Below are 25,913 nucleotides of genomic sequence, written 5' to 3' on the forward strand. Positions count from 1 at the left end.
AGCAAACAGTCTATCGATAGCGAACGTGAGGGTGGAGGCGTGGCAAACCGCTAACCCGGAGAACTAAGACAAAACTAGAATTCAGTTTTGTGTAAAGTTACATTAAATGTATGTTTGAATGTGTCTGTATATATTTATCCAAGTTAATTTAAATTTGTTTGTTCGTTTACGAGTGCCGTGGATAAAGTCCCCCCGAACACCCCCCCTCCTCCTCCGTGTGTGTCGTTGTCTCTCCCCTCCGCGAAATGCATCTAATTTTACATCTATTAAACACATTTTATTACTAGTAAAAGCTCTAATTTGTTCCAAGGGATCTCCAATACTAGCTTTGAAAGATAAAATTATTTATCAGGCCATGAAAATTAAAAGACATGCAAAGATAATTTTCATTGGGGTGGCTGGGCGAGGCAAACGTTTGGCAGTTGAGTAAACATATGTGCACACACACGTAAGCACACAACTTGTGCACAACATTCATTCAGCCTTAAATTGAAGACGTAGATTTATGTATAAAAATCACGCATGCTGAACTTGAGATTTCATGCAGAGACACGATCGCTCTTCCTCCTCAAGTGCCTTCTTTGGTTGTTGTTGCCTTTCTCGCATCCGTAAAGATTCCTATCACAGCCGCACACGACATCCAACGTCGTTTCGGGACATCAAACGCGAGCGAGCCACAAAGCCAACGCTGTTTACCAGATCGAGGGGAAACGATGCGTTATCCTCAACGAGCTCATTCAGAATCGGAAAAAGCCGTCGTTTGCGACGCCGCAACAACGTGCCGTCCTCTATCGGGATATCTCGAGCCAGACTTTATCAGAGCGCTTTGAAATTAATCCACGTTGGGTGAAGCCAGCTATGAACAGGACAGGTGACGTGATGTAGTTAAAAGAAAAAGGGCTCGTTTACACTGTGCTTGACAAATGGCTCGCATTCATCCTGGGGAAAAGAGACATATGCAATCCATGCCAAGGAGCACTTAGGATGTTGATGTGCATGTTCGTTACGGCCTCGCTTCCCTTTCTTGAGAAAAAACAAGCACTACAAGGACAGCAATGATACACCAAGCGATAAGCCACACTCACAAATGCCTCTGCACGGCAGGCAAAGGAATAACTTTGGTAGCCTTGTTGCAAAAGGCATTTCCTTATATATTTTTTCATTCATTTTCCGTTCGGCCAACTGGGCAGTCAGTGGGGAGACCGTGAATTGGTTACGAGCCAATCGCAGGTCACAGTGAAACTAACAACCAATCACGCTTCCAATCATATCTATTGACAATTTATAGTAGCCAACCAGACTACCCACATGTTTGTGGGATGAGGGAGAAAACCGGGTGAAAACACAAATTTAACGCATAAATTCATAATCCATCAGGGATTAAACCTCGAGAACTGTGAGGCGGATGTGCTAACCACACTTCCAACAAACTGCCCTTTATAGTAGAGCAAATGCAATGTGGAGTGTGTTGGCTTTTTATAGCGACAATCACTAGCAAAAACTAGCACTTTCATTGTGTGCATGACTTTGAAAAGCACTAACAGCTTTTGCTATGAAGACTAACGATGCATAGTCAAGTTAAACAAAGCGTGGTGAGAATATTTTCATTGGATTGGGAGGCCTTGAATTCAGCGAAGACGTTGAACAATGATGAGAAATAATAAACAGGGACTCAAAGAAGAGGGATTTATGTTGTGCATGTCAATGACCGGAGGGGAATTTGAGAGTTAAGCGCTTCCACATACGTGAGGCTTTGTGTCTACTTGATATATGCATCGCTTTAATGATTTGTGCCATCGCGGCGCAACGGCAACAGATCAATGCTTCCACCACGCTCGGGTGAAATCAATGGCGTCATGTCGCGTCTTCTGGAAGCATTACTTTAATGAGAGAGGCAAATTTATGCGAGGGGGGAATCTAATTAAACCTCCCAATCTTTAAAATGACTTAACTGGCAAACTAGCAAAAGAAGTTGTTTCACACACACACACACACACACACACAAATGATGTCATATATGGATCAAACTGAGGAAGCTATAAAAAGATGGTTGAGCAGACAATGGGTTTTTATTAACCCTTGATGAATTTTAATGTCAGATTGGATGGTTCCTGTGGGTTTAAATTACTGTTGGAAATACTATAAATAAAGACTACAATACAATTATAACATTTTAAACTCAACATTGGCACTAAAAATAATACTCAATGCAATTTTTGATACTTTATGAATAAAAAAAATAAAAAAAATAACTGTAAGTGCTATCTCTCGTCTAGTGTTAAACCTGAGAAGTGTAAATTAAGCTTCTTGTGCGGGCCATGTTTTCAACAATTGATGTAGTCTGGAGTCCCCTGGCTTAGAAACTCACCTTAGTAACAGCAGGATACCCGGCTGCCACTTCGCCTGAACAGTAGGGTTTCTTCTCGTGGGAAACCTCGACAGTGGAAGCCCACTGGTCCAGGAAGCCACTGGGCGTGTAAAGGCCGCAGTCTCGAACGCCAGTCTCTCGCTCAAAGTCCTCGCACACACCATCCCCGTCGAAGTAGTAGCACATGCTCGGTTCCTCTGCAAATTCAAAGAGGACAGAAGGTGTCAGAAAGTGCAAAATTCACCCTCACCGTCTTTGGGGAGCACGCCTTTGATCCTTATCTCTCTGTGGTGAGAAGACAACAAACCAGCAGGGTGAAGAAAGAGGCTACGTTCCCAAGAGGTTCAGAAAGAAAAACAAACAAAAGGAATGAATTAAAGTCGGACCATCAGGGGTCACTGATTTCGATAGATTGAACTTGGCTGAGACACACCCTGTAGTCATTTGCTTTGAAAAATCAAATTTGAAAATCCATGGAAAGCTTTGAGTTCTCTGCATGTTTGCCTTTGATGGCCCAAGACGTCCATTCCGAGATGTCCCTTCATTTGTTTGTACAATGGCGATTCCCATTAAAAAAGATTTGGTCGTCTCACACCGCCATTGGCAGCCAATGAGATAGTAAAGAAATGACCCTAAAATGCCCACGACACCCCTCCCAGTCTAACGCCATCAACGGCAGTCAATAAGTTCAATGAAGGGAAAGCTATTAAAAAGTTGCCACTTTAACCCTTTATAGAACAAGTAACTATTTCTAGTCATAATAAAGACTTAAATATTACCATATATACACACATATGCAACCCAGACTGCCCACACCAAAGTCAGGCGGAAGAACCACTGCACCATTGGGTGGCTAATAATAGTAGATTAATATAACACAGTAATACTTTGAGATACGAGCTTAATGCGTGACGGGACCGAGCTCGTATGTCGATTTACTCGTATCTCAAAACAACGTTTCCCATAGAAATTGAATTAAATACAAATTAATTCGTTCCCACCCTCTGAAAAGACAACAACAAAAATAGGATATTATAATGGAAAAACATTGTTATTGCTTGTAATTCACAATCTACTAAGAGAGTAACAAATAACTAGTGGTTATGATGTTTAATACTAAAATCCTTGGTTCAAATCCAGGTCGGTCCACCTGTCTGGAGTTTACTTGTTCTCCCCGGTCCTGCGTGGGTTTCCTCCGGGTACTCCAGTTTCCTCCCACGCTCCAAAAACATGCCAGGTAGGTTGATTGGACATTCTAAATTGTCCCTAGGTATGGGTGTGAGTGTGCATGGTTGTCCGTCTCCTTGTGCCCTTTGATTGGCTGGCCACCGATTCAGGGTGTCCCCCCACCTATGGCCCGGAGACAGCTGGGATTGGCTCCAGCACCCCCCGCGACCCTAATGAGAATAAAGCGGTTTCACAAAATGAGACGAGAAATAAAAATAAACTGAATCTATGAATTAATACATCAGTAAAAATTAAATAAGCAGAATTAAAAAATGATTCAAAGTTAATATTCTGAAGTATTTTTTTTCTCGTAAAACTAACTAATAGTCATCATAGTTCATTAAAATTGGTAAAACCAGGTGTGAATATTCAGCTTTCAGTGCTATTGACGGCACAAGGCGTCCAATCCGTTTTGAGTGGGAGGGGCGAATGATTAATGATGAGTTCAACAAGTGCGCTGTTAAAAACAAAACAAAATTCCTGCATTAAAAGAGCTAAGATTCAGAAAAGTCAGACCTTTTAAAAGTTTGATGCAGCTGAGTGCCTCAATATTTTGGAGTTGTGGTAATTTACCAGGGTTTTACAGCGTAAATATCCCACCCGCGGTTCAAAGCCTGGAAGTGGAAGCTTTGGGTCTGGAGGAGAAGGGCCTCACTGCTAATGCGCTGTCAGCCAGTGGGGTTCCGTTTAGGGGAGTCGGGGGTAGAAAGACGGCATTCCGTGCCGAGTTGGCCGGGGCCTCCTTCTCGAAATTCCAGCCCTCCGCCGCAGCAGTCCAAAAAACCAAAGTGAGTTCTGCGCTCTGCCGGATGGCCGAGCGAGGGGCTACCGAGAGGGCACGCAGATGCCTCGCGCTCAGTCGGAACGGGAGCTTTAAGCGGGCCCGGGTGTTTGAATTGGGATTAAATTACGGAAAACGTGAAAGCCGGGGGGGCCTCGGACTGTCATTTTTTTCCCCCCGTCAATCAACAGTTTACGACCTCCAACGAGCACGCTCAACCAGACCAATTACAGTGAAGTATTCCGAGAAAAATATGCCGAGTCTACCAAAAAAACAGAGAACTTTTACTGCCAGCGTGTTTTGCAATATTTTGCTTTGCATGCCATCATTGGCTAACTTAACTCAGTGTTATTGAGTATGATAGAATTCCAATAAGGTGGCATCTAGTCATCTTATGCTGCAAATTTTTATAATAATAATAGTCATTTTTAGTAAATTGTAGGGAGATAGTTTACTCTACCGGTGTCAAAGTGGCGGCCCGGGGGCCAAGTCTGGCCCCTCGCATCATTTTGTGCGGCCCGAGAAAGTAAATCATGAGTGCCGACTTTCTGCTGTCAAATGGTTATAGATGTACATTACATTTCCTGATTTTACCCTTTTTAAAATCAATCATTCCAATTTTCCAATCCATTTTTTTCTCTTGTGTTTTTAGTTCAAAAAGCATTTTATAAAATCTAAAAATAAATATACAAATATTTTCCGTTTTCCACTATAAAAAAAATATTTTGTTTCCATTTGAAATAAAAAACATGCTTAAAAGACATTTTCCAATACTAAGAAAAAAAGCTCAAATAAACATTGCTTTAGATCTATAAAAAACGGACTATTTAGAGCTTTTGATCCAGTTCTTTTAATCCAATTTTTAAAAAAATCAACAAAATCAAGATATTAGATCTAAAATGGTCCGGCCCACATGAAATGGAGTTGACGTTAATGTGGCCCGCGACCCAACCCAAGTTCGACACCCTTGCTCTACTGGTTGATAAACTCTTCCATGTCACTTCCTGTTGATTTTTGGATATTCCTTATTGGTGACTTACAGTTGAATTAAAGTTGAGTTCATTTACAGGGATTACTGTACTGTCCATACCCACTACGCACCCAAAGAACAGCATGGAAAAACAGCACGGGCAATGCAACCATTCGACGAGAATTAAAGCAGAAGCGCCCATGTGCGCGTGCTCGCCATGTATGCGCGTGCACTCGCAAAGCGGGAGGGAAAGGGGGACTGCAGCAGGAGAGCGGTACAGGAAACCCATCCATCTCTTGGTGAAAAAGAATGTCGGATATGCCAACCATTTAGCTGTGTAAAGTAAGATGAGTCACCTCTTGGAAGCGTAATGATTTCCAGACTTTTTAAAAGAAGGGCAAAGCTTTTAGGGCGTCTGACTGCACGGATGGACTCTCAGGCAACAAAATATGAATGCTAATTGACTTACCGACACAGTTGAAGAAAGGCTCTTTCTTGCACTGACTGGAGCAGCCGTCACCATTCATGGAATTCATGTCATCACACTCCTCTCCATTGGAACTAACACATCAGGAGGTGGTTAAGGAAACGTCCACACTCAGACTTGCCAAACAACATACAATGAGACGTCATACACGAGAGGAGACTGTCCGTGTTTACACTTTTGGGCTGCAGCACAATTAACAATTGGTAAATTAGCAATTATTAAATTACGGGTATGTAATGTCTTGTGCGGTCGATTGGTCGCCGGTCTTTTGGTCGCCGGTCTTTTGGTCGCCGTCTTTTGGTCGCCGGTCTTTTGGTCGCCGGTCTTTTGGTCGCCGGTCTTTTGGTCGCCCCGACTGCGACAACGGGCGACCAAAAGACCGGCGACAAAACAAGGAAAAACAACACGGTCTACGCATCAATAAAAGCCAACAATGGCCATGAACAGTTTCACTGAGCCGACGTGTGAGTGTATAAGAGTTTGTATGTACATGCGTTGTCCCTTTAAGAAGCTACGTCAGTCAGAATCTTAACAAGTTCATCAAGAAAAAACAATAAAAGTCCGGGAAATTTGGAGCTTTTCTTTAGCCTAATAATTACTAGGGCATTAAGTATGACTAAATAGTAATTCGCAGTTTGTATTTAGGGAATTTGAGCAACGATTTAAATGGTAACTATCACTTACCTTCCGGGCGACCAAAAGACCGGCGACCAATCGACCGTGTACCATGTAATGTTCATTAAGGGAACAAAATAGACGTCTAGCACCGTCAATAGCACTTAAACATTAGTATTTCCAGTTTCAATTAACAAGACGTCAACAATTAAAAAGAAAAAAAAATCCGGGCACAGTCCGGGCGATGTTTGATTTTATTTGACGTTTCATAACTTGGGACAAAATGGTTCTCATTAAAGCTTTTTCATAACCTGAATATTTCGTAAGTAGAGGTACTACTGTATCAATAGCAATGGCTCACCTCTGGATCCGTCCATCTCCGCAGTAGGTCGCCCCAAGTTCATGCACCAGTGGCGGCGACGGCTCACTCTCGCTCCGACTGGAGATGGTTTGGACCCGGTAGGTGTACGTGACATGCGGGTCCACATCCCTAGAGAGAAGGAAACCCAGAGAGAGAAAGAGAGAGAGATGGAGACAAATGTCAAATGAAAAAGACCCAACGTCTAAGCGTTTCAGGAAAACGGGAAGCCTTGAAGCAACGTCAGAGAAGAACCGCAATTACAAAAATATTATACACTGCGGGGACAATTCGGGGCAGCCCGGTGGAAAACGGCGCGTCGGGACGGCATCATTTCAACTATTTGTGCCAGCCAAAACACACAATGCCCACAGACGCTCCCTTTGCTCGTGCATCATAGCGAGTCAAAGACCCATCATGAGGAACACACAAGCGGTATGGTTGGAATTATTGAGGACTACTCACTTTACGGGTGTATGTCGCCATGACGGTTTCTTGAGTCGGCATGATAAGGAAGGCTGAAAATAAAAGCTCTGAAAGGAAAAAAACAATACTTAAATGAGAAAACTATAAGGAAACCATTTTTTAAAGAAAAAGGACAAATCAATTGATGAATGAAAACCTGAAAACCATAAGCAAACAAGGCAGAAAACTGTAAAAATGCAAGTGAGGGTGCTGTCATGTCTCCATGTGAACTTTTTCAATTTTCTATCATATCATTTCTTAATATGTAGCATCCTCATTTGCAAATGTGCCATTTACAGTTTTTTATTTGCTTATAGTTCGGTTCATCATTTATAATTGATTTACCATTCATGGTTGTGGTTTCTCATTTAAGTCTTGCTTTTGGCTTTTAGAGGCTGTAAATAGCTCATTGATGTGCGCATCACCAATGAATGTAAACGTTTCTGATGTCGTTTTATTGTTTCTCACAGTGCTTTTATTTTTTGTCATTTTTTTTAAACAGATGCTGCCTTCTTCGCTGGACTACATTGTTGTGTCACTTATTTATGGATGTAATAAAATCTCAGACATGCTGTCATTGGATTGTTTCCCAATGTTACACACAACTAACAAAGAGAATTTATGCTCCCGTCTTCTTCATGTATTATCTTATGTCCTCTACCAGGGCATAAGTGGGTTCTCTTTATATATATTAAAAAAAAAAACATCTAGGAATGCAAGTGCCAACTTGAAATCCTCCCACTTTTATCAGTTAAATAGAGGCTTGGAATCAGGTTAAAATGGGGAAAAAAGCACTGATTTATTAATGAATTTTAAGCATTAACTCCTTGCCTGTCATTGTCGGAGATAGACGTCTGATCCATTGTGACAGTGAGGGTTGGCAGGGAATTGGATCGGACGTCTATAACCGTCAATGGCAATGCAACATGATTCAATACCAGCTTACCAAGTTGAATAACAGATTTGATGTTTATAACTGTCAATAGAAGTGAATGACTTAAGGGACGCAAGCAACAATATCCAGTCCAAAAGTATAAGGACAGTCTAAAATGTCTATACTTAAATTCACAGTAATGAAAGATACGTTTTCTACATTTGTCCCCTCTGCCAATGGAGAGGCGCCGTGTAAGTGACTCTCACATCAAATATTAAAGATAAGAAGAGCAATGTAGCCTGAATTTAAGATTCTTGCGGAGGTCATATTCAGTGATATTTTCATCATTTGCTGCAGGCCAATATAACGGTTTTCTTTTTTTTTAGTACCCTAAGTAACTATTAATTCGGCAATAGATGAGACGGTTAGCATTATATGATAATGTTTCAGTACCATTGACGCGATAAAAATGCCATCCATTTGTACTAACCAATGAAATGTTAGTTATGTTAATATTAATAGGCTCATTCCAATGTGAAAAAAACACTAAAAATTAAAAAAAAATCACAAGAAAGCAGTAAATAAAATGCAAACAAAAAAAACTGCTGGGAAAATGTAAATAACCTTTCAAAAAATCTGATCACAATAAAAAAGCTCAGTTTCCTATTTGTCAGGCAGGTTAAAGTCTATATATTGTAGTTAAACATGTAAGAGGAGACACATGCATACAGTATATGTTTTGTTTAATCATAGCTAGAGGTTGGGGGCACAATTTGTAAATGAAGGCAAAAATAGGACCAATAGATACTGTAGATTGTTTCATGTGAACCATCAAGTTTTGTGGGATTATCCTATGGAATTAACCTCCCCCCAACCCCCAAAAAAATATGTTATAGTGCAGGGGTGTCCCAACAGTTTTATCTGAGTGCCGCTTTGAGAAAAATCTAAAAGACGGCCAACTGAAAATCATTGTACTGCCATTCGTTAAAGGGAGGACTGGAATTGGATTTAAAAAAAACAGGTTTTTAAAATATCTATATTTTCAAATAATACAACATTGGCTGCCATAGATGGTGCTAAAAATTGTTGCCAATCAAAATGGACGTCTGTCACCGTCAATGAAAGTAAAACATGATTACTCAATACCTCTCATGAAGTGCAGGGTGAGCAGATGAAAACAAGAGGCCAGGAAAGTTGGTGGTGACACAAAAAGCTTCAAACAAAAATAAAACAGACCAAAAAACAAAGTGCAAACAAAGCCAGGGGATCCAAAAAATAGAAACCAAAAGCCCAACAACAATGAAATAAATAAGAGCATGGCTTGGATGCAAAAACCACCCCAAATGAACAAACAAACAAACTAACCAGAGATGGATTAACAAGACATGAGAAACAGGTGGGTGACACATGGGCCAGCAAATTAGCAGAGGGACATGAGGAATGAATGCACAGGTGGAAACAATGGAGAATCACAACAAGTTCCACTTAGGAAAAAAAGCCTAAAAATAAAATTAAATTAAAAAAGAACATAAGCTTTTCGGTGGTCAGAGTGAAAATAAAAGATTGCAAAGTACAATATTTATAAATATAATATATATAAATGAGTTATTGTTATTATATATTGATTATTTAGTTTGTTGATGTTATTTGTGCACTTTGTGGTGAAGCTTTAAATCTCATTAGACTTGTGTAATGATAATTAAAGCTTTCAATTCAATTCAAGCAAGAGCAATCATTGAATTAGTTTGGCATATTAGCGTTTTTGTTATATTTTACGTTGAAATCATGCAATTTCTGCAATGCCTAAAAGCTATTTGAAAAATGAAGCAAGGCTGATGCCCAGCAGGTCGTGACTCATGTCCTGTTTTGACCACATTTGCTCGGGCAGCCAGCTCCTCCGTCACAATGCTAGCCACTGTGGCTAACAGAGATTCACGTTTTTCAGTTTGATGATTCAACGGAGTTGCGCAAAAACGACCGCACTGCTTCCTGTCCTGGCAACACTTGGACAATGGCGAGTTTGATGAAAGACAAACACAGAAACAAAAGGCTACAGTCAATGCGGTTTTGTAAAGATCATGTCTTTAATTTATTTCTTAATACTCCGCTTTGATAGGCTGAAATGCTCAAAATGAAATATTTGCATGTGTTCACACCAGGAAAATCCATAAATGCCTTTCTTTGACCTTTTTAAGTTTGGTGCAATTCCTATTCATGACACCCCACGATTTTATGGCGTAAAGTGGGCGTGGTTGGGTGGGAGGAGACCCCAAAATAAATGTAAGATGTTGATATATGAATTTAGATAATAACATTTCTTTTTCTCTTCTCTTTTTTTCATGGTGTTGACATTTTTTTCGCATTTTTTAGGAGGGTTCATGCAATTTTTCATGGGTTTACTTGGTACACGGTCGATTGGTCGCCGGTCTGACGTAGCTTCTTAAAGGGACAACACATGTACATACAAACTCATACACTATTTACTATTGATGCATAGACCGTGTTGTTTTACCTTGTTTTGTCGCCGGTCTTTTGGTCGCCGGTCTTTTGGTCGCCGGTCTTTTGGTCGCCCGTTGTCGCTGTTGGCGCGACCAAAAGACCAGCGACCAAAAGACCGGCGACCAAAAGACGGCAACCAAAGGACTGGCGACCAATCGACCGCACATGTTCCACTTAGTGTTTTTTTGTTATTCATTATCTTCCTGCTCCACAGTATTTTTTTAATGTGTCATTATCTTTTGCATTTTCTTTTCATGGTTTTCCATATTTTTTTGTTATTTTGCGGTTAAACTTGTTTGTCATTTGTAGAAACTGGGAAGCCTGCTTCCCACTTCAAAGTTGGATTAGATGTCTCGCACCATTAATGACTGGCACTGAGTTAACTAAAGCACTGAGAGTACTAAATATATTACTATCAGTACAAAGTACGCATAAAAAGCTCCCTTTTTAGTGATTAAATATGCTCCTCATACAACAAAAGACTTTTCTCTGGTGGATGTCATGTGATAAAGCAAGCATGGCAGGTTTATTTATATACCGTAGGTCCAGTCCAATCAAAGTGATTTACAGTACTAAAGGAGTATAGTAGAAATGAAGCCATGACAGACTATGAGTCGAAATAGCAATCTCCATGGGGACAAATCAAATTCTGTACCATGCAATGCTAGTACAGCGTAAACTTTTAATATTGATACTTTTCCTAGAATTCCTTTTCAAAGCTCTGCTTTTTTTATATAGAAAATGGGCACAGCTGGCGTATTGAGCGTAGAGGGAATAGAAAAGTGAACTCTTTTATTGCTATTGGTGCTGACAGTATTGTTTGGGGATGGAATAGATGAAAGGCAAAACATTTGTGATACGTTTAAATGCCGGCAAAGAAGTCAGCCGTACAAGTCTTTATCTCTGATAAGATTTCATCCTTTGGCAGATCCAGACATTGTTCTCGAGAAGCTTGTCGGAAAGGAATGAAGGGTTTTATCTTTGGTCCATGTCTAGAACAAGGTGAATAAAAATACCTTGCCATGTTTGTAAGTGTGCTGGTACTTAGATTAAGTGAGTGCTGTTGTATGTTTGGTGTGTTTATGTGAAGGCAGTTTTTGTATGTTTTTGTTTTTTGGGTAACAGATCTTGGATAACAAAAGAAAACAAACAGTTTTTGTCTGTAATGACAAATAACGTTTGCATTGTTTTCTCAATCAGGGAGTTGATATTCACTCACTGGCTGCCATTGACAGCGAGTAACGTCCAATTCATTTGAAGTGGGAGGCGGCCTGTGGATTGGCTCTTTTAAGCCTTCTGCTTTTCATTTTTTTTCTTGTTTATTTATATTTTTGTGTTTTTTTTTTCACCGTTCTCTGGTTGTTTTTAGCCTTTGTTCGCATTCTTGAAGGTTATTTTCGATTTTGCCGGATTTCCCTTTTTATTGCTTCATATTTGGTTTTGGAGATTTTTTTATAATTTTCTTTTGTGTTTTCTCACTTTGGGGGGGGCTTGTGATTGTCCAATACATTTATAATGCGAGGCTTAGCGGTGAATTGATTAATGATCTGGGCGGTTACATTATTGTAGAGTTTTTTTTTCGTGGTTTTTGTAGGTTTTCACTGTTTTTGCTTTTTTATATCAATGCCAGCCAATGAAGTAACAGAATATATTATCCTAGTGGTCTCGTGAAAATTTTGGTTCAGTGGCAACTGTGGTGGTCACCTGTTGGTTCCTTAATCAAACCAAAACATATTTTTAAAACATTGTATCAATTCTTGGCAGGAGCATATCAATAAGCTATTGGGATACAAAGTATGCCAATGTATTGCTATACTCTATATGTTCTATATCGCCATATGTAGGGTGTTTTCGCGCTCCTATTTGGACGTCTATCATCGTCAAGTGCACTGAAAGAGTCATTTTGCAAAAATGATAAATTGCAACGGCTGGTTTAATTGTGTCTACTGATGGCATACCTTCATTGATCTGCATTTATTAGACCTGTCGGCAAAGGAGCCGTTGGGATTCTCATGGGATAGCACGGGAATGAGCTGTCAATCCCGGAGTCTTTCCCAATTACAGAGGGTTTGCGGGGAGTTACTTCTCTGGGAGGTCCCCTCAAATCAGCTCTGAGATAGCCTTTGACCCAGTGACAGCTCTGAAACCCACATCACTGAGAGGATTAGCCTATCGACTGGGGTGCCTCAGCTGAATGGGGGTCAGATCCACCCCCATTCTCAACCCCCTAATGTTCTCCTCCATCACCTATTGGCCCTCTCCGATGATTTAACCCCAAATAGTCCAACCTTCAACCTCATGCATCTCCTCTTCATTTCACACGTCTTGATTTTGCTCCATAATTTATCTTTTTGCACTGACCTCCCAGTCTGGGGTCGTTTCAAACAAACTACCACCCAAGAATGGAGGTGAAAAAAATCCAATTGCTCCTTCTGCTCCGTTTGACCCAGATCAGGTAAAGGCTGACAGTGAAGATCAATCACGGTGCACCCCACCCAACAAGGGAGAATCCTTTGTGATAAACAAGAAGCAGAAACACTGTCTTTTTTCTCAAATGCTTTCCTGTTGGCACCAGGATTCTGTTTTGCAGAGCTTTCATATGTGTTCCATTTAAAATGAAGTCAATGAAGTAGTGTTTTCTTCATTGCAATAGTGCTGTACTACTGTTGGAGCTAAATCAAGGAGAACAATAAATAATTTTTGGAATGTCTTTTTTTCGCATTCAATTTTTTTTTCACTTTAACATTTTGGGGTTTCAAACCTCTTGGCCTTGTTTTGGCATGGGGGGCATGCCTCGACAGAGAGGTGTTTGAGCTTACCAAAGCATCCCTAAATGGTGTCTTCAGGAAATTGTTTTTTGATTGATTATGACTCCACTTTATTTACTTGATATCTGTAGAGAGAATCTAGTCTTTCTAGACTATTTTTGGTCCGATTTCTTGAATCTAAATAAGAAAATATGCCAGGTTGATGACCGTGATCTTAGGATACAGGTCCAAAATTTTAGAAAAAAATACATTGAAACCGGAAAAAAGATGACATTATTTTCTAGTTCTTCAAAGCCAAATGTAACTTGTCTTAAAAGTGGCATTTTTTTGAGTGTAGAAATAACTCATTTTCTTTTTGAACAATTGTACCAAAGAATATCCTAGATTGATTTCCTGACCCATGTATTGATAAACGGTGTACCACAATATTGAGATATAACAGCCATCGAGAACCTTTTATCGCAAATCGTATCGAGATCGACCCAGATGTTCCCATCCTACCTCTGACCAGCGACAACATTCCATGTGCACTCAAGAAGGTAAACAGTCCACCGATGCCTGCCACTGACCCCGACCGCGGGAATGCAACCGCAGTTCACGGAATACACCGCAGCTTTTAAACGACCTACGTCAATAATAACGGTGTTGCGCCAAAGCCTCCCCGCAAATAAAACGCATCTCACTCGGTGCAGTCTTTAGTAGACCTTCCATCCAAAAAACCAGGAAGTCCTAGTCAGGACGCTTTATGCAACAATGGTCTGGCGTTAAACGCATGCTCGCCAATTTGAATCTTATCAGGGCAATTTACCTTCTCGTGTGAACCATGCTGACGGCACGATAGCGGGATGGCACAACACGCATCGGTGCCACGTATAGCACAAATCTTTGACAAGTCAGCACATTCCGAGGGAGCAAAGCACTAAACTCTCACCGCAGTGCGCACATAATACTTTCAACAAGCCATCTGTTTGCCCTTCCTTCACGGAACAAGGGAAAAACAAATGTGGGCAACGATTGACCTGCGACTTTGGAATTTCATGTCCGACCGCAGGTTTGAAACAGCAAAAGTGGTGGATCGTTTTCCACTGCACTGTGAAACAAAAAAATCAAAGTCTTACCAGAAATAATGCGTCTAGCAAAAAATAAATGCCAGCAAAAATCACTTAAAAAGTTTGATTGCAGATATTTTGAAGGTATTTTTACTCGTTGGAAGTTTTTTTGTTTTGTTTTAATAAAATATGGATCTTAATTAGAAATCTTAAAAAGGCTATGTATAAATTTGCATGGTTATTTGGGATGACTTGGAAAAATTGCAAAAAAAACCTAATGACTATGAAAAACAGCAACCAAAAAAACAAAGAACTACGAAACTTGGAAAAATCTCAAAAACAACGGAAACATTTAAAAACTGGAGAAAAAAACACCAAAACTGTGCTCCTTTAGCACTGATGCCTAAATTCATGGTTACACCATGAAAAACTGAATAACCGTGAAAAACGTTTGCGCCCAAAAATGGAAAAACAGCAAACAACGCATAAAATCGCTAAAACCATGAAAATCATAGAAACGAATCTTCAACACCTGCCAAAAAAATACAAAAAAATCAAAGACGCCCCCAAAAATGAAAAAAATAATAAAAAACTAGTTCATCGGTGTCTGACCATTCAAAACATTATGCAGTAACTTAGTGTTAAAAGAAAGAAATGTATATTTTTCCCCCAAAAATAGGGGATGGGGACAGTATTGGCATTAGCCGATACCGCACAGAATCGGTATCGGGAGCTAATATAAAATGCTACCGATTCAACCCTAGTAAACAGGCGCTTGTGCTTTTGCAGTAATTTTACAGAGAATCCATACATGGATGGACTGTGAGGGGATGTTTGGACAAAGCTCTTGGTCTTGTTTTTTCACGGACAGTTGAGTGAAAAAATGTACCTACCGGGTCACTCACCTGTCTGTATATCGGCGTGACGGTTCATTGAAAAGGAGGCCGTGCGGCGCGTGGGTAAAAGCCGGCTGGCGCAGCAGGCGGTACCGCAACGGTCTGCAGTCGGCGCAGAGAGAGCAGTCCTGCTTGGACGCCAAGAGGGTAGCGTCGATCTCCAAGTGTTGCTCCATGGTGAAGAACTGCACTCCGTAGACTTCCTCCTCGACGTCCAGTTTCAGGGTGAGCGCCGTGTCACAGAAAACGTTGCTGGGCCCCAGCGAGATGTTGTTGCCGCTGACGGTGAGCAGTAGGATGTTATGGATGGCCGGTAACGCCGTTTCTTCTGGGCTGAAGAACGTGACCCAGACGGTCAGGGAATCCGGCACCAGCGGGTGAAGGAACTCCAGCTGGAGCATGCAGCCCTGGAGCGGACACTCGGACAAACCCACGATGCCCTGCTCGATACCCGAGTTGGGGCTCCAGGTGCGCACGCTCGGTTCGCATGCCTGCTCAACATCAGGAGGGCCTGTCAAATATATAAAAGATAAATAAATATTGGCAGCTGGTTTGGCAGGGGTTTGCATATTTTTGCATGGTTTTTTTCTGTGTTTTTCTGTAATTTGTTTGCCTTTTTTCATTGTTTTCTATTTTGTATTTCTTAGCAGTTAACCCAGTTTATCAGTTGTCGTCAATGGCACCCAATGAGTGAGGCAGTCTTGTTTTATTTACATGCTACATGTGTGGATTTATATTGGTACATGTTTGCAAATTGGTGGCCTGTTGAATGAGTGGTTCACGTCCGCCTGATAGTTCTGAGAATGACAGTTCAAACACCATTGGGTTCCGAGCTTTCTGTTTGGAGTGGATGTTCTCCCCGTGCATGCGTGGGTTATCAGTGGGTAACCCTGTTTCCTCCTCCATCCCAAAACCATGCGTGCTAAGCTAATTGAAGACTCTAAATTGTCCTCAAGTATGAGTGTCAATGCAAATACCCGTTTGTATTGCGATTGGCTGGCAACCTTTTCAGGGTGTCCTTTCCTTACTGCCCACAGTTGGCTGGGATAAGCTTCAGCACCCCCGGTGACCCTTGTGAGGATGAATGATTTTTTTTCCAATTTGTGACAAATTTAGAAGCACACATTAAAATTATAGTAGTTGTTGCACAATCCTGTCCTTTTTCATATCAATCAACATTTCTTTTAATTTGTATTTATTATGAGTATTATTTATTTATTTCATTGTAATGATTATTTGATCAATTTTTCATTTTCATTCGAGTTTTTTTTTTTTTTTTTGCTCTTTAGTCACACTCAGTCCCAATTTGGAGCGGGCACACAGCTAACTCGCATTATCCCAAGTGACGTACGCTCACGTTGAGCGAGCGCTTTTAGAAGCCAGTGAGCGGCAGACACTATGTTCTCCCCCGATTTCCTTTTGTGCACTTCCAAGCTGGCTAACGACGAAGCCATTTGCTAACCTCATTTCTGGGCACTGTGCAAAATTCCACTGTTTAATCAAGTGAACACTGAATATTCTTTCCAAGCCACATTATCTCAACACATTTATGTTTGTACTGTAACTGCGTGTGTGGCCAGAATGGAGGTAAGTGAAAAGAGAAAGAATGTGTGTATGGGGGGGAGATGAGGGGGTGCCAAAGTTTGGGCCGGGAGAAAAGTATTGGCTGAAATACTCGCGTTTTGCTATGTGACCTTTTCCTGCAGGCCCCATTTTCATTTAGTTTGCAAGGATCAAGAAACTGCTATTCAAATGTTTAGCAATGAGAATGTTGACATAGTAACTTGAGTTTTCAGGTCCCTTTCGAAATCGCAATCCTTTACAGCTGTTAAATCCACAAGAGAACATATTTCCTTTACATTTTGAATGATTTTTTTACCACTACTTTTGACTTAACTCATGCCAACCCTACTACCTGACCATTGTAAGTACCCAAAGTCAATTTTTACCAATTTAATTGTAGTGGTTATACATCCTATTAATTCATTGGCTGCTGATAGAGAGACAAAAATCACTAGAAATAATCCCAGAAAAAAACTTTTTTTTTTAAAAGCAAGTTTTGCTTTAAAACTATATATTTTTTGCAGTTTTCCATTCTAATTCAAACATCTACTAGAGTCAAACTAATTTAACTGTGAAGAACTACAAAAACGACAAAAAAATGGAAATTGTGCAAAAGCGTGAAAAGGTAAAAAGCCACAGAAAGAGCTAAAAATATTTTTTTTAAATGAGTCAACTATAATTTAAAGAAAATTGTAAAACTGCATTTTTTTGTTGTTGCTGTTTTCCATTCCACTTCATCCCTTAGATCAAGGGTGTCAGACTCCGGTTCGCGGGCCGCTTTAATGTCAACTTGATTTCACATGGGCCGGACCATTTTAGATATAATATTTAGATTTTTTTTTAATAAATTGATTAAAAGAACTGGATTAAAAGCCCTGAATATTCAGTTTTTTTAAAGATCTAAAACAATGTTTATTTGACCTTTTTTAAATATATTTTTAGATTTTACAAAATGATTTTTGAACTAAAAACACAGAAAAAATGGATTAAAAAATTACAATTATTGATTTAAAAGGGGGAACATCAGGAAATTTAATATACCTCTATACTCTTCATTTTTAATTTGATCCTAAAACAGAAAATTGGCACTCATGATTTACTTTCCCGGGCCACACAAAATGATGCGGCGGGCCAGATTTGGCCCCCGGGCCGCCACTTTGACACATGTGCCTTAGTGGACTGGAAGTCTTCCACTAACAAACTCATTTAAATTCACAGCAGAAAAAAACAAATGATTGCACATCTACCTTCGTCCATAGTACTAAAAGAGGTAATACTGTACTATCGTCCATGCAAATACATACATGATGCCAATAGTTCTCATGAACATTTTAGTAATAATCACAAATATATTCCCCCAACCCTCATGAGAATAAGCAGTGTAGAAAATGAATGAATGATTCATAAATATTGTTCTCATGTAATTTACAGATAGATGCTAGGTTTTGCCTGAGATTGAAAAAGAGGGGTAAACCAAGAGTGGGATATGCCCAGACATGCACACTTGTGCTTTCTAGGAAGGCTCTCTCATGGTGAATGACTCACTGTCACACACTGTTAAACACTCCCAAGGCAGACGAGATAATCCCACCGCACGCACGCCCCTCGTCTCCTCCGTCCCCAACGGCGCGCAAACTTGACGGAAGCCAAAGATACTGACTAAACAGCTGGAAAATCAGTGTCAAATCATGTTGCAATTGCAATATTTAGAAGAGACGCTGTAATAGCTCTTAGATTTATCCTATGATGATTAGATTAGAATTAACTGTGCCATTTTCTGCCTTCCCATAACTGATTGTGTGTTATCGGCCCATACTGTAGCTATATTATATATTTTTTTAAATAAATGACAAAATATATACATATAATTTTCTCTCAATGCTAAATTTTTCCACACTCATCAAACGTTGCATGGCTTCGTCAGACACTGTCATTGATGCCACTAGATGCCCAATTTTTTTGAACTGGCAGGGACGGCAGCGAATGAAGGTTTGTCCATGTATCAATCAAATTTAAAGTTACCTGTGAGTGACAAGTAAACAGGAAGTGAAATGCTCTGAAATCAATAGGAAATGATCCCAAATCAACACACTGTACTGGGCATGATAATATATTTGTATATACTGTAGTATTAATGCTTTCTGTGCCATTGGCGACGTTTTACGTTCATCATGTGGTGACCAATCATGCTTCTACTTTCAATTTAAATTAGTTGTCACTAATTGAGATCCACTCCATTTGAACTGGGAGGACTGGCAATGAATTAACAACTGTTAGGCATTTATCAATTCGAGTACTACATTAGCCAATAAAATGCTATTATTTCAGAATATCCCACCAATTGGTCACGCATTGGCTACCGACAGCATTATGTGTGTCTAGGGAAGAAACAAGCAATCTAAACCACATGTGTCAAAGTGGCGGCCCGGGGGCCAAATCTGGCCCGCCGCATCATTTTGTGTGGCCCGGGAAAATAAATCATGAGTGCCGACTTTCTGTTTTAGGATCAAATTAAAATGAAGAGTATAGATGTATAATAAATTTCCTGATTTTCCCCCTTTTAAATCAATAATTGTAATTTTTAATACATTTTTTCTGTGTTTTTAGTTCAAAAATCATTTTGTAAAATCTAAAAATATATTTTAAAAAAAAGCTAAAATAAACATTGTTTTAGATCTATAAAAAACTGAATATTAAGGGATTTTAATCCAGTTCTTTTAATCCATTTATAAATTTAAAAAAAACTAATTATTATATCTAAAATGGTCCGGCCCACCTGAGTTCTGGCCCGCCAACCAAACTGGGTTTGACACCCCTGATCTAAACAAATTAAATGTTGCACTCAAATGCAACCCTGGAAAGATTCTTGTTCTAAATCTAAATGTATGTATTCAAATACAGCCATAATGATAGCCAGATAATGTTATGCAGTGTATGAAAGTTGACAATTGGAACAAGAAAATTGAGTCGTTAAGTAGAGCATGTTGGACATGCCCAGGCTTGTCTCTGGTCCGCGCATTATGCTTCAGAATTATGCAAGGTTGAGTGATTTTAAATCACCTATAGATTACAGTAGTAGACAAATATCACGTAGCTACAGATGCCCCATTAAATTTGGATGTTTGGCCTTGTGCCAGAAACGAGCATGCGCGTAAATTTGATATCATTGTCGGCAAGCACTAAAGTAGTCATTAAAAAGGTGTAATAGCGCATGAGTAATAGGTTTTGGTTGGATACGCATTTCAGCTTGCATACTATAAACATGAATAAGATCGCAATCACTGTTGTCATAAAAATAAATATTACTGGTACAGATTGCATGGTCATTAATTGCTTTGCTAGTCTTATGTTTGTTCACAGGATCATGAATAGAGTAGCTCAAAGATTTTGATTTGGTGAGGGCTGGAGGAAATATATTTTGAAATTGTATGTCATTATATTATGGAGATTTTCTTCATTTGGTGAGGGAAAACATGCATGAATATATTTCAAAAAACATTTTAAAAAAAATAAAAAACTAGATTTTGTTTTTATGTTTATTTGTCGTGTTTTGTGGTTTTTAGGTTTTTCATGGTTAATGTGGTTTCTGGTTGTTTTTATGTTTCTTTTGGGGGGTTTATTTTCAACTTTTATGCTGTTTTGGGATTTTTTACATTTTTTAATCAATTAATTATACTTTTTTTTAAAATAGACACCCGTATAAAAATAGAAAGGGGGCAAAAACAAACATGGAAAATCATTTGATGTCCAAATTTTGTTAACAATGCAAAAATCTTGGAGACTGCTATGAGAAATGTCAGTCATATTCAAAAGAGAAAATGTTTGATTTGCACAATGAGTGTCATTTTCGTTCCATAAAAGCAGGAGCTTGTACTTGATTTGAGCGCTGCCAAAGTGATTCAGTGGTTAACAGATGGGACACAAAGTATTTTAACGGCATAAATACCTCATTTCAGTTAAGTTCTTAGAAAGGGGATTCGCTATCGACGCACTTAAAAAGACTAATCTGAAATCCCACTTATGTCATCTTTTATTGCGCTCAAATCCGATGATTTTTAATGGGGGAATAGAATTTAAAACAAGGTCTTTGACATTATAGACGTGAGCGTGAGTCCTCCCACTCCATGAATGGTGGTACCTTAAATCCTGATCTGTTGGGAGTCGACCGAATGAATGCATGTTTCGGAAGTGAGTCATTAGCAAAATGTTTGAAAGGTTGGAACTCTGACTCTGAACGATAATAAAACCAAGTCCTCGTCTAGTTTAGCACAGTATGAGATAGTGCTGTGCAACATGGAGAAAAAATAATAATATATATATATATAAATTCGGGGAAAAATTAGAAAGCAATTATGACAGACAAATAACAAATGCTAAATGCATCAAGTAGTGCTGCAACCAAAAACTATCCAGTGCAAATCAAAGCAGCACAGTAGCGTTCATATTTTTGCTGCAAAGTAACGATATTTATTCATTTTCTGTACTGATTTTCCTCACAAGGGTCGCAAGGGGTGCTGGAGCCTACCCCAGGCAACTGTGGGCCTAAACTGGTTGCCAGCCAATTGCAATGAAAACAAGTATTTGCATTTACACTCATACCTGAGGACATGTTTAATAGTTTTTGGGATGTAGAAGGAAACAGGAGTACCCAGAGAAAAACCACGCAGGCACAGGGAGAACATGAAAACTCCAGATAGGAAGGTTGAACCCCACCGGGAATTGAACGCACAATCTCAAAGCTGTGTGGTGGATTTGATAACCACTTGTCCACTCTACCGGTATCTAAATATGTAATAATGATTGTGGTATTGACTTTTGAGACTTCGTTATATTAAGTTAGCGTAATATCATTAACTCATTGACTGCCATTGACGGCGCTAAACGGGAATGAACATTTGTTCCCAGACAAAATTGGGCGCCATTTGCTGCCCAAATATACATTTCTACCTGTGGCGAAAGGGACTTAAGTCTCGAAAACGTAGACAATTGGTCAATATATATCACCATATTTTACAGAAACAGTACAAGATATGAAGGTGACTGGTAATTTACCTTCGGCCTCGAGCGGAGACCAGTGTCCAGAGGGGGCGCACGGTCTCGGTGACGATGAGTTGGAGGCATATTGCAGCAGAACTCCCCCCTGAGTGCATTTATCGCACACTGATCCCAATTCTCTAGGAAACACAAGAGACCAACACAGAAACCAAACTTAGATACAGGCCAAAAACACCACATGGACTCAAATAAAAAAGTTATTCACCAAGAGTGTTGCTCACTACAGCATGTGAGATGTTCCAACAAAATTCAAGGCTTCTTATAATTGTAAAAATCGTCATTTAAAGTGAATGAATTCAGATATTTTGATCCGAACACAATCCAAAATTTATAATAAATATAAATTTGATCACCATTATATATTAAGACACAGTGTTTCTATTCTATATTGTTTTAGAAAATGCATAATAAATGCACCCCCCAAAAAAACGGATCCCACTTTAGCTCCATAAGACGAACCAAGTCAAAGTCACTTAAGGCTAACCAATTCAGTGGATAGGTTACCTATCCGGGTCATTTCACCTGTCGTAAAAGTGTCCGGAAATGGGTGGGAACCATTCCAAGGTGATAGATTTGTGATGCTGCTCCACAACCTGAGGGGGCATCGGCACCGGGGGAGGTTTGGAAGCAGGTTGCCACGTCTGGTAGACCAGGTCCAGGTAGCAGTGCATTCGGGCCACTTGATTCAGAGTGAAGGAATCCGTACAAGAGTCATCTGTCGGTAAGAAAATGAAGAAATTGTACAACAAGTGGGACTAAAGCAGTTATACTTTTAAGATGCTCTAAAAATAGACTACATATATTGCATTCAGTCATTCTACTATCACATTACAGTGTGTATTGTCAATGGGCTGCCATTGAAAGCAGTTCCTCACCTGCATAACTCATGTAGTTGTTGAACGGCGTTTGCGTGAAATGCGGCGATCCGCACGTTTCATTTCCCGGCTCGGGATCGTGGCAGCCTTTAAACTTGGGCGTAGGGTTGGTGTCGGCGCACAGATCTCCGGTCTCCATGGAAGGCTCGGTCTCCAAACATGCGTCATTGCACGACTCGATCTCGGAAATCCCTCGAAAGACGTGGTAAAGGCCTAAACTGTGACCGACTTCGTGAACCATGGTGTCCGTGTGGCTGAAAGTGCCATAGAAGGACGGATTTAGCACGATCCCACCTAAAAGAGGAGAAAATGCCACGATCAACGACGGACGGTCAATCGAGTGACATCCAATCACCATTCTGCTGTGAATTTTAATGTGTTTATCATGACCGTTCATTCATTCACTGCCAACCTTTTCAAATGGGCGTCTATCGTCATAAATGGCCGCTAGTGAGTTAAGTCAAGTTGTAATAAAATAACAAATCACAATTGGTTTTCAATTCAAAATGTCTACTAAAATATGATTTCTTGACATCAAATCCATTCGAACTCATGTTAAACCCTTTGGTATTTTGTTAATTAAAAAAAAACTAAACTACATCATTTTAAAATTATTATGATTGTCTTTTTTAATTAATCTATTCATCTTTAGCGTGTATCTTCACGGGGATCGCGGGGGTGCTGGAGCCTATCCCGCTTAAGTATGGGAAGGAGGCGTGGTAAATCCTGAATTGGTTGCCAGCCAATTTTTGTGTTTTTTGTTATTCTTGTATATAAAAAGGTAAATTTAAACTTTTTTAGTGCGCTTTTTATTTTTCATTTTCATATCCCCAATCATATGATTATTATGAAGGAGTGCACATTTGCGCAAACACCTTATGATGGACATTTTTTTAAATGCCTTATGCGCTATAAAACTAACTGGAATACATAGACTGGCTTGTCAGATAAGTGTAGAATCTTTGTTCATGATTGTGCGTGTCATCCAACCTAAATGCGTGAGGGCTTCTTTGTCCCAGGGCCATGTGGCCACCCCCGCAAGATCTTCATCAGAGGAGTTAGCGAAGAAGACGTTCAGGTGAGTGGAGCCATCCAGGCGCAGAACCTCTTTGAGTTCTTTCACATCCAAATAGGCCCTGGAAATGACAGTGAAAGCACATAAAACTAAGCTATTTTTTAAAGAACATAAAACTCATACTGTAATAGGAAGTAAGAAAAATAAAAGGATTATGTCTTAAGAATGGGAAGATACTCATTGGTTGCTCTTGGCAATGATAGATTTCCTCTCTATTTGATATGGGAGGACTGGCAATTAACAAATAAATGTCAATTTTGATTGGATCTCAGAGAAATATGGTTACTCAATGCCAGCCTTCCAAGTTGAAATCATAGCTCAATTTATCCCATTGAATTATTTGAAATGATTTTATTAATGTAAACCAAAATACTAAAATTCTACATCACAGATGTCAAACCCTGCAAAAGTAAATAATAAATGTCGACTTTTTGTTTCATGCTAAAATATTGTGGTCTTTTTTGTAAATAGAATTAAACAAACATTTAGGTATTTAAATTTCAATTTACAGGAGGTTCACGGGCCATAGTGTGGACACCCCTGGTCCATAAGGACACTCAGAGAACATTCTTTGTGTCTAAGCTGCAGAACAGTCCAGGTTTGGCAACAAACAAACCAAAGTTTAAATGCAAACCATTGGTCAAACAGACAGGAAATCGCTCCATGTCGATACGTTTGTCACAGAAGAGCAAGAAGCCAATGAATGGCAACCCAAAACAAGTGAGACCGTTAATTTCCCCGATTTGTGGCAATCCCAATAGCCAAACCGCAACTTCTCGCGAACATCATGGCGACACATGTTTCACGTTGGGACGCCGACCAGTTCAATAAAACATTTGGTGATTATTTAGTTTGAATCCTCTGATCCTCTGAGGCGTTCGTCATTTTCGACAAGCCACCAATTAATCGGAGTGAAGTATTGTCTTCAGATGTGCGGCCCGGCATTGGGTAAAAGGCTGCAACGATAACCGCGTACGTTCCACCCCGCGATAACTCTTATCGTCCAAGTATAACAGTTGTTGCTTTAATTAACAAATTAAAGCCTGGCAGACAATATCCGAAAGAGCAGCCAATCGCTAGTGTCAATAATCGAACACATCTGCTGGACTTTTGTCATCTTTTTTCTTCAAAACAACACGGAACACAACAGACGGTCGCAAGTGAGATTTCCTCGGAATGTTCAGACCAAGTACGCAGGATTTGTTCGGTTTCTAAGACCTGTGTTTCTCTTTACTGCAAGGGTGTCAGACTCGGGTTGGTTCGCGGGCCGCTTTAACGTCAACTTGATTTCACGTGGGCCGGACCATTTTAGATATAATATTTAGATTTTTTTTATAAATGGATTAAAAGCCCTGAATATTCAGTTTTTTATAGATCTAAAACAATGTTTATTTTAGCTTTTTATATATATATTTTTAGATTTTACAAAATGATTTTTGAACTAAAAACACGGAAAAAAAATATTAAAAAATTACAATTATTGCTTTAAAAGGGGTAAACTCAGGAAATGTAATATACATCTATACTCTTCATTTTAATTTGATACTAAAACAGAAAGCCGGCACTCATGATTTACTTTCCCGGGCCACACAAAATGATGCGGCGGACCAGATTTGGCCCCCGGGCCGCCACTTTGACACGTGTGCTTTACAACTTCGGTGTTCTTGGATAGTAAACTGATTGGATTAAATTCAACTGGATTGAATTAAACTAATCGGCTGCCATTAAAGGAAATGCAACAGAATGTATGCTGAATATAAGCTTCTTGCGCGTGACGTATTAAATGATACAGTCATCATTTACTGCTGGCCATTAAAAACCAGGCCTAAATAGGCTCGCGGGGCACCGTTTGGAGACTCCGATCAGAGCGATATGGATATTTATATTTTGAACGGCCACCAAATTCATTGACTGCCATGTATAATTCATAGACAGCCCTAAACCTGCTTAATAAAACTTTGAGAGTAAGCCTGGAGTCAGCAAGGCAT

At 39.7% G+C, this 25,913-nt stretch overlaps 1 protein-coding gene across 2 annotated transcripts in view; it reads right to left on the reverse strand.

Moving 5' to 3' along the window:
• pappaa (pregnancy-associated plasma protein A, pappalysin 1a) overlaps nucleotides 1-25,913 on the reverse strand; it is an 83,817-nt gene that overhangs the window by 42,131 nt on the left and 15,773 nt on the right. For both annotated transcript variants that reach the window (XM_077623256.1, XM_077623255.1), the window contains exons 3-10: nucleotides 23,841-23,986; nucleotides 22,851-23,144; nucleotides 22,498-22,690; nucleotides 21,973-22,094; nucleotides 15,367-15,868; nucleotides 6,810-6,938; nucleotides 5,816-5,907; nucleotides 2,369-2,565 (exon numbers count right to left, since the gene is read on the reverse strand). In XM_077623256.1, coding sequence (XP_077479382.1) covers nucleotides 2,369-2,565; nucleotides 5,816-5,907; nucleotides 6,810-6,938; nucleotides 15,367-15,868; nucleotides 21,973-22,094; nucleotides 22,498-22,690; nucleotides 22,851-23,144; nucleotides 23,841-23,986 — 1,675 coding nt within the window. The remainder of the gene's footprint in view (nucleotides 1-2,368; nucleotides 2,566-5,815; nucleotides 5,908-6,809; nucleotides 6,939-15,366; nucleotides 15,869-21,972; nucleotides 22,095-22,497; nucleotides 22,691-22,850; nucleotides 23,145-23,840; nucleotides 23,987-25,913) is intronic.

Source organism: Stigmatopora argus, chromosome 16 (assembly GCF_051989625.1).
Source record: "Stigmatopora argus isolate UIUO_Sarg chromosome 16, RoL_Sarg_1.0, whole genome shotgun sequence".
Classification (NCBI taxonomy): Eukaryota; Metazoa; Chordata; class Actinopteri; order Syngnathiformes; family Syngnathidae; genus Stigmatopora; species Stigmatopora argus.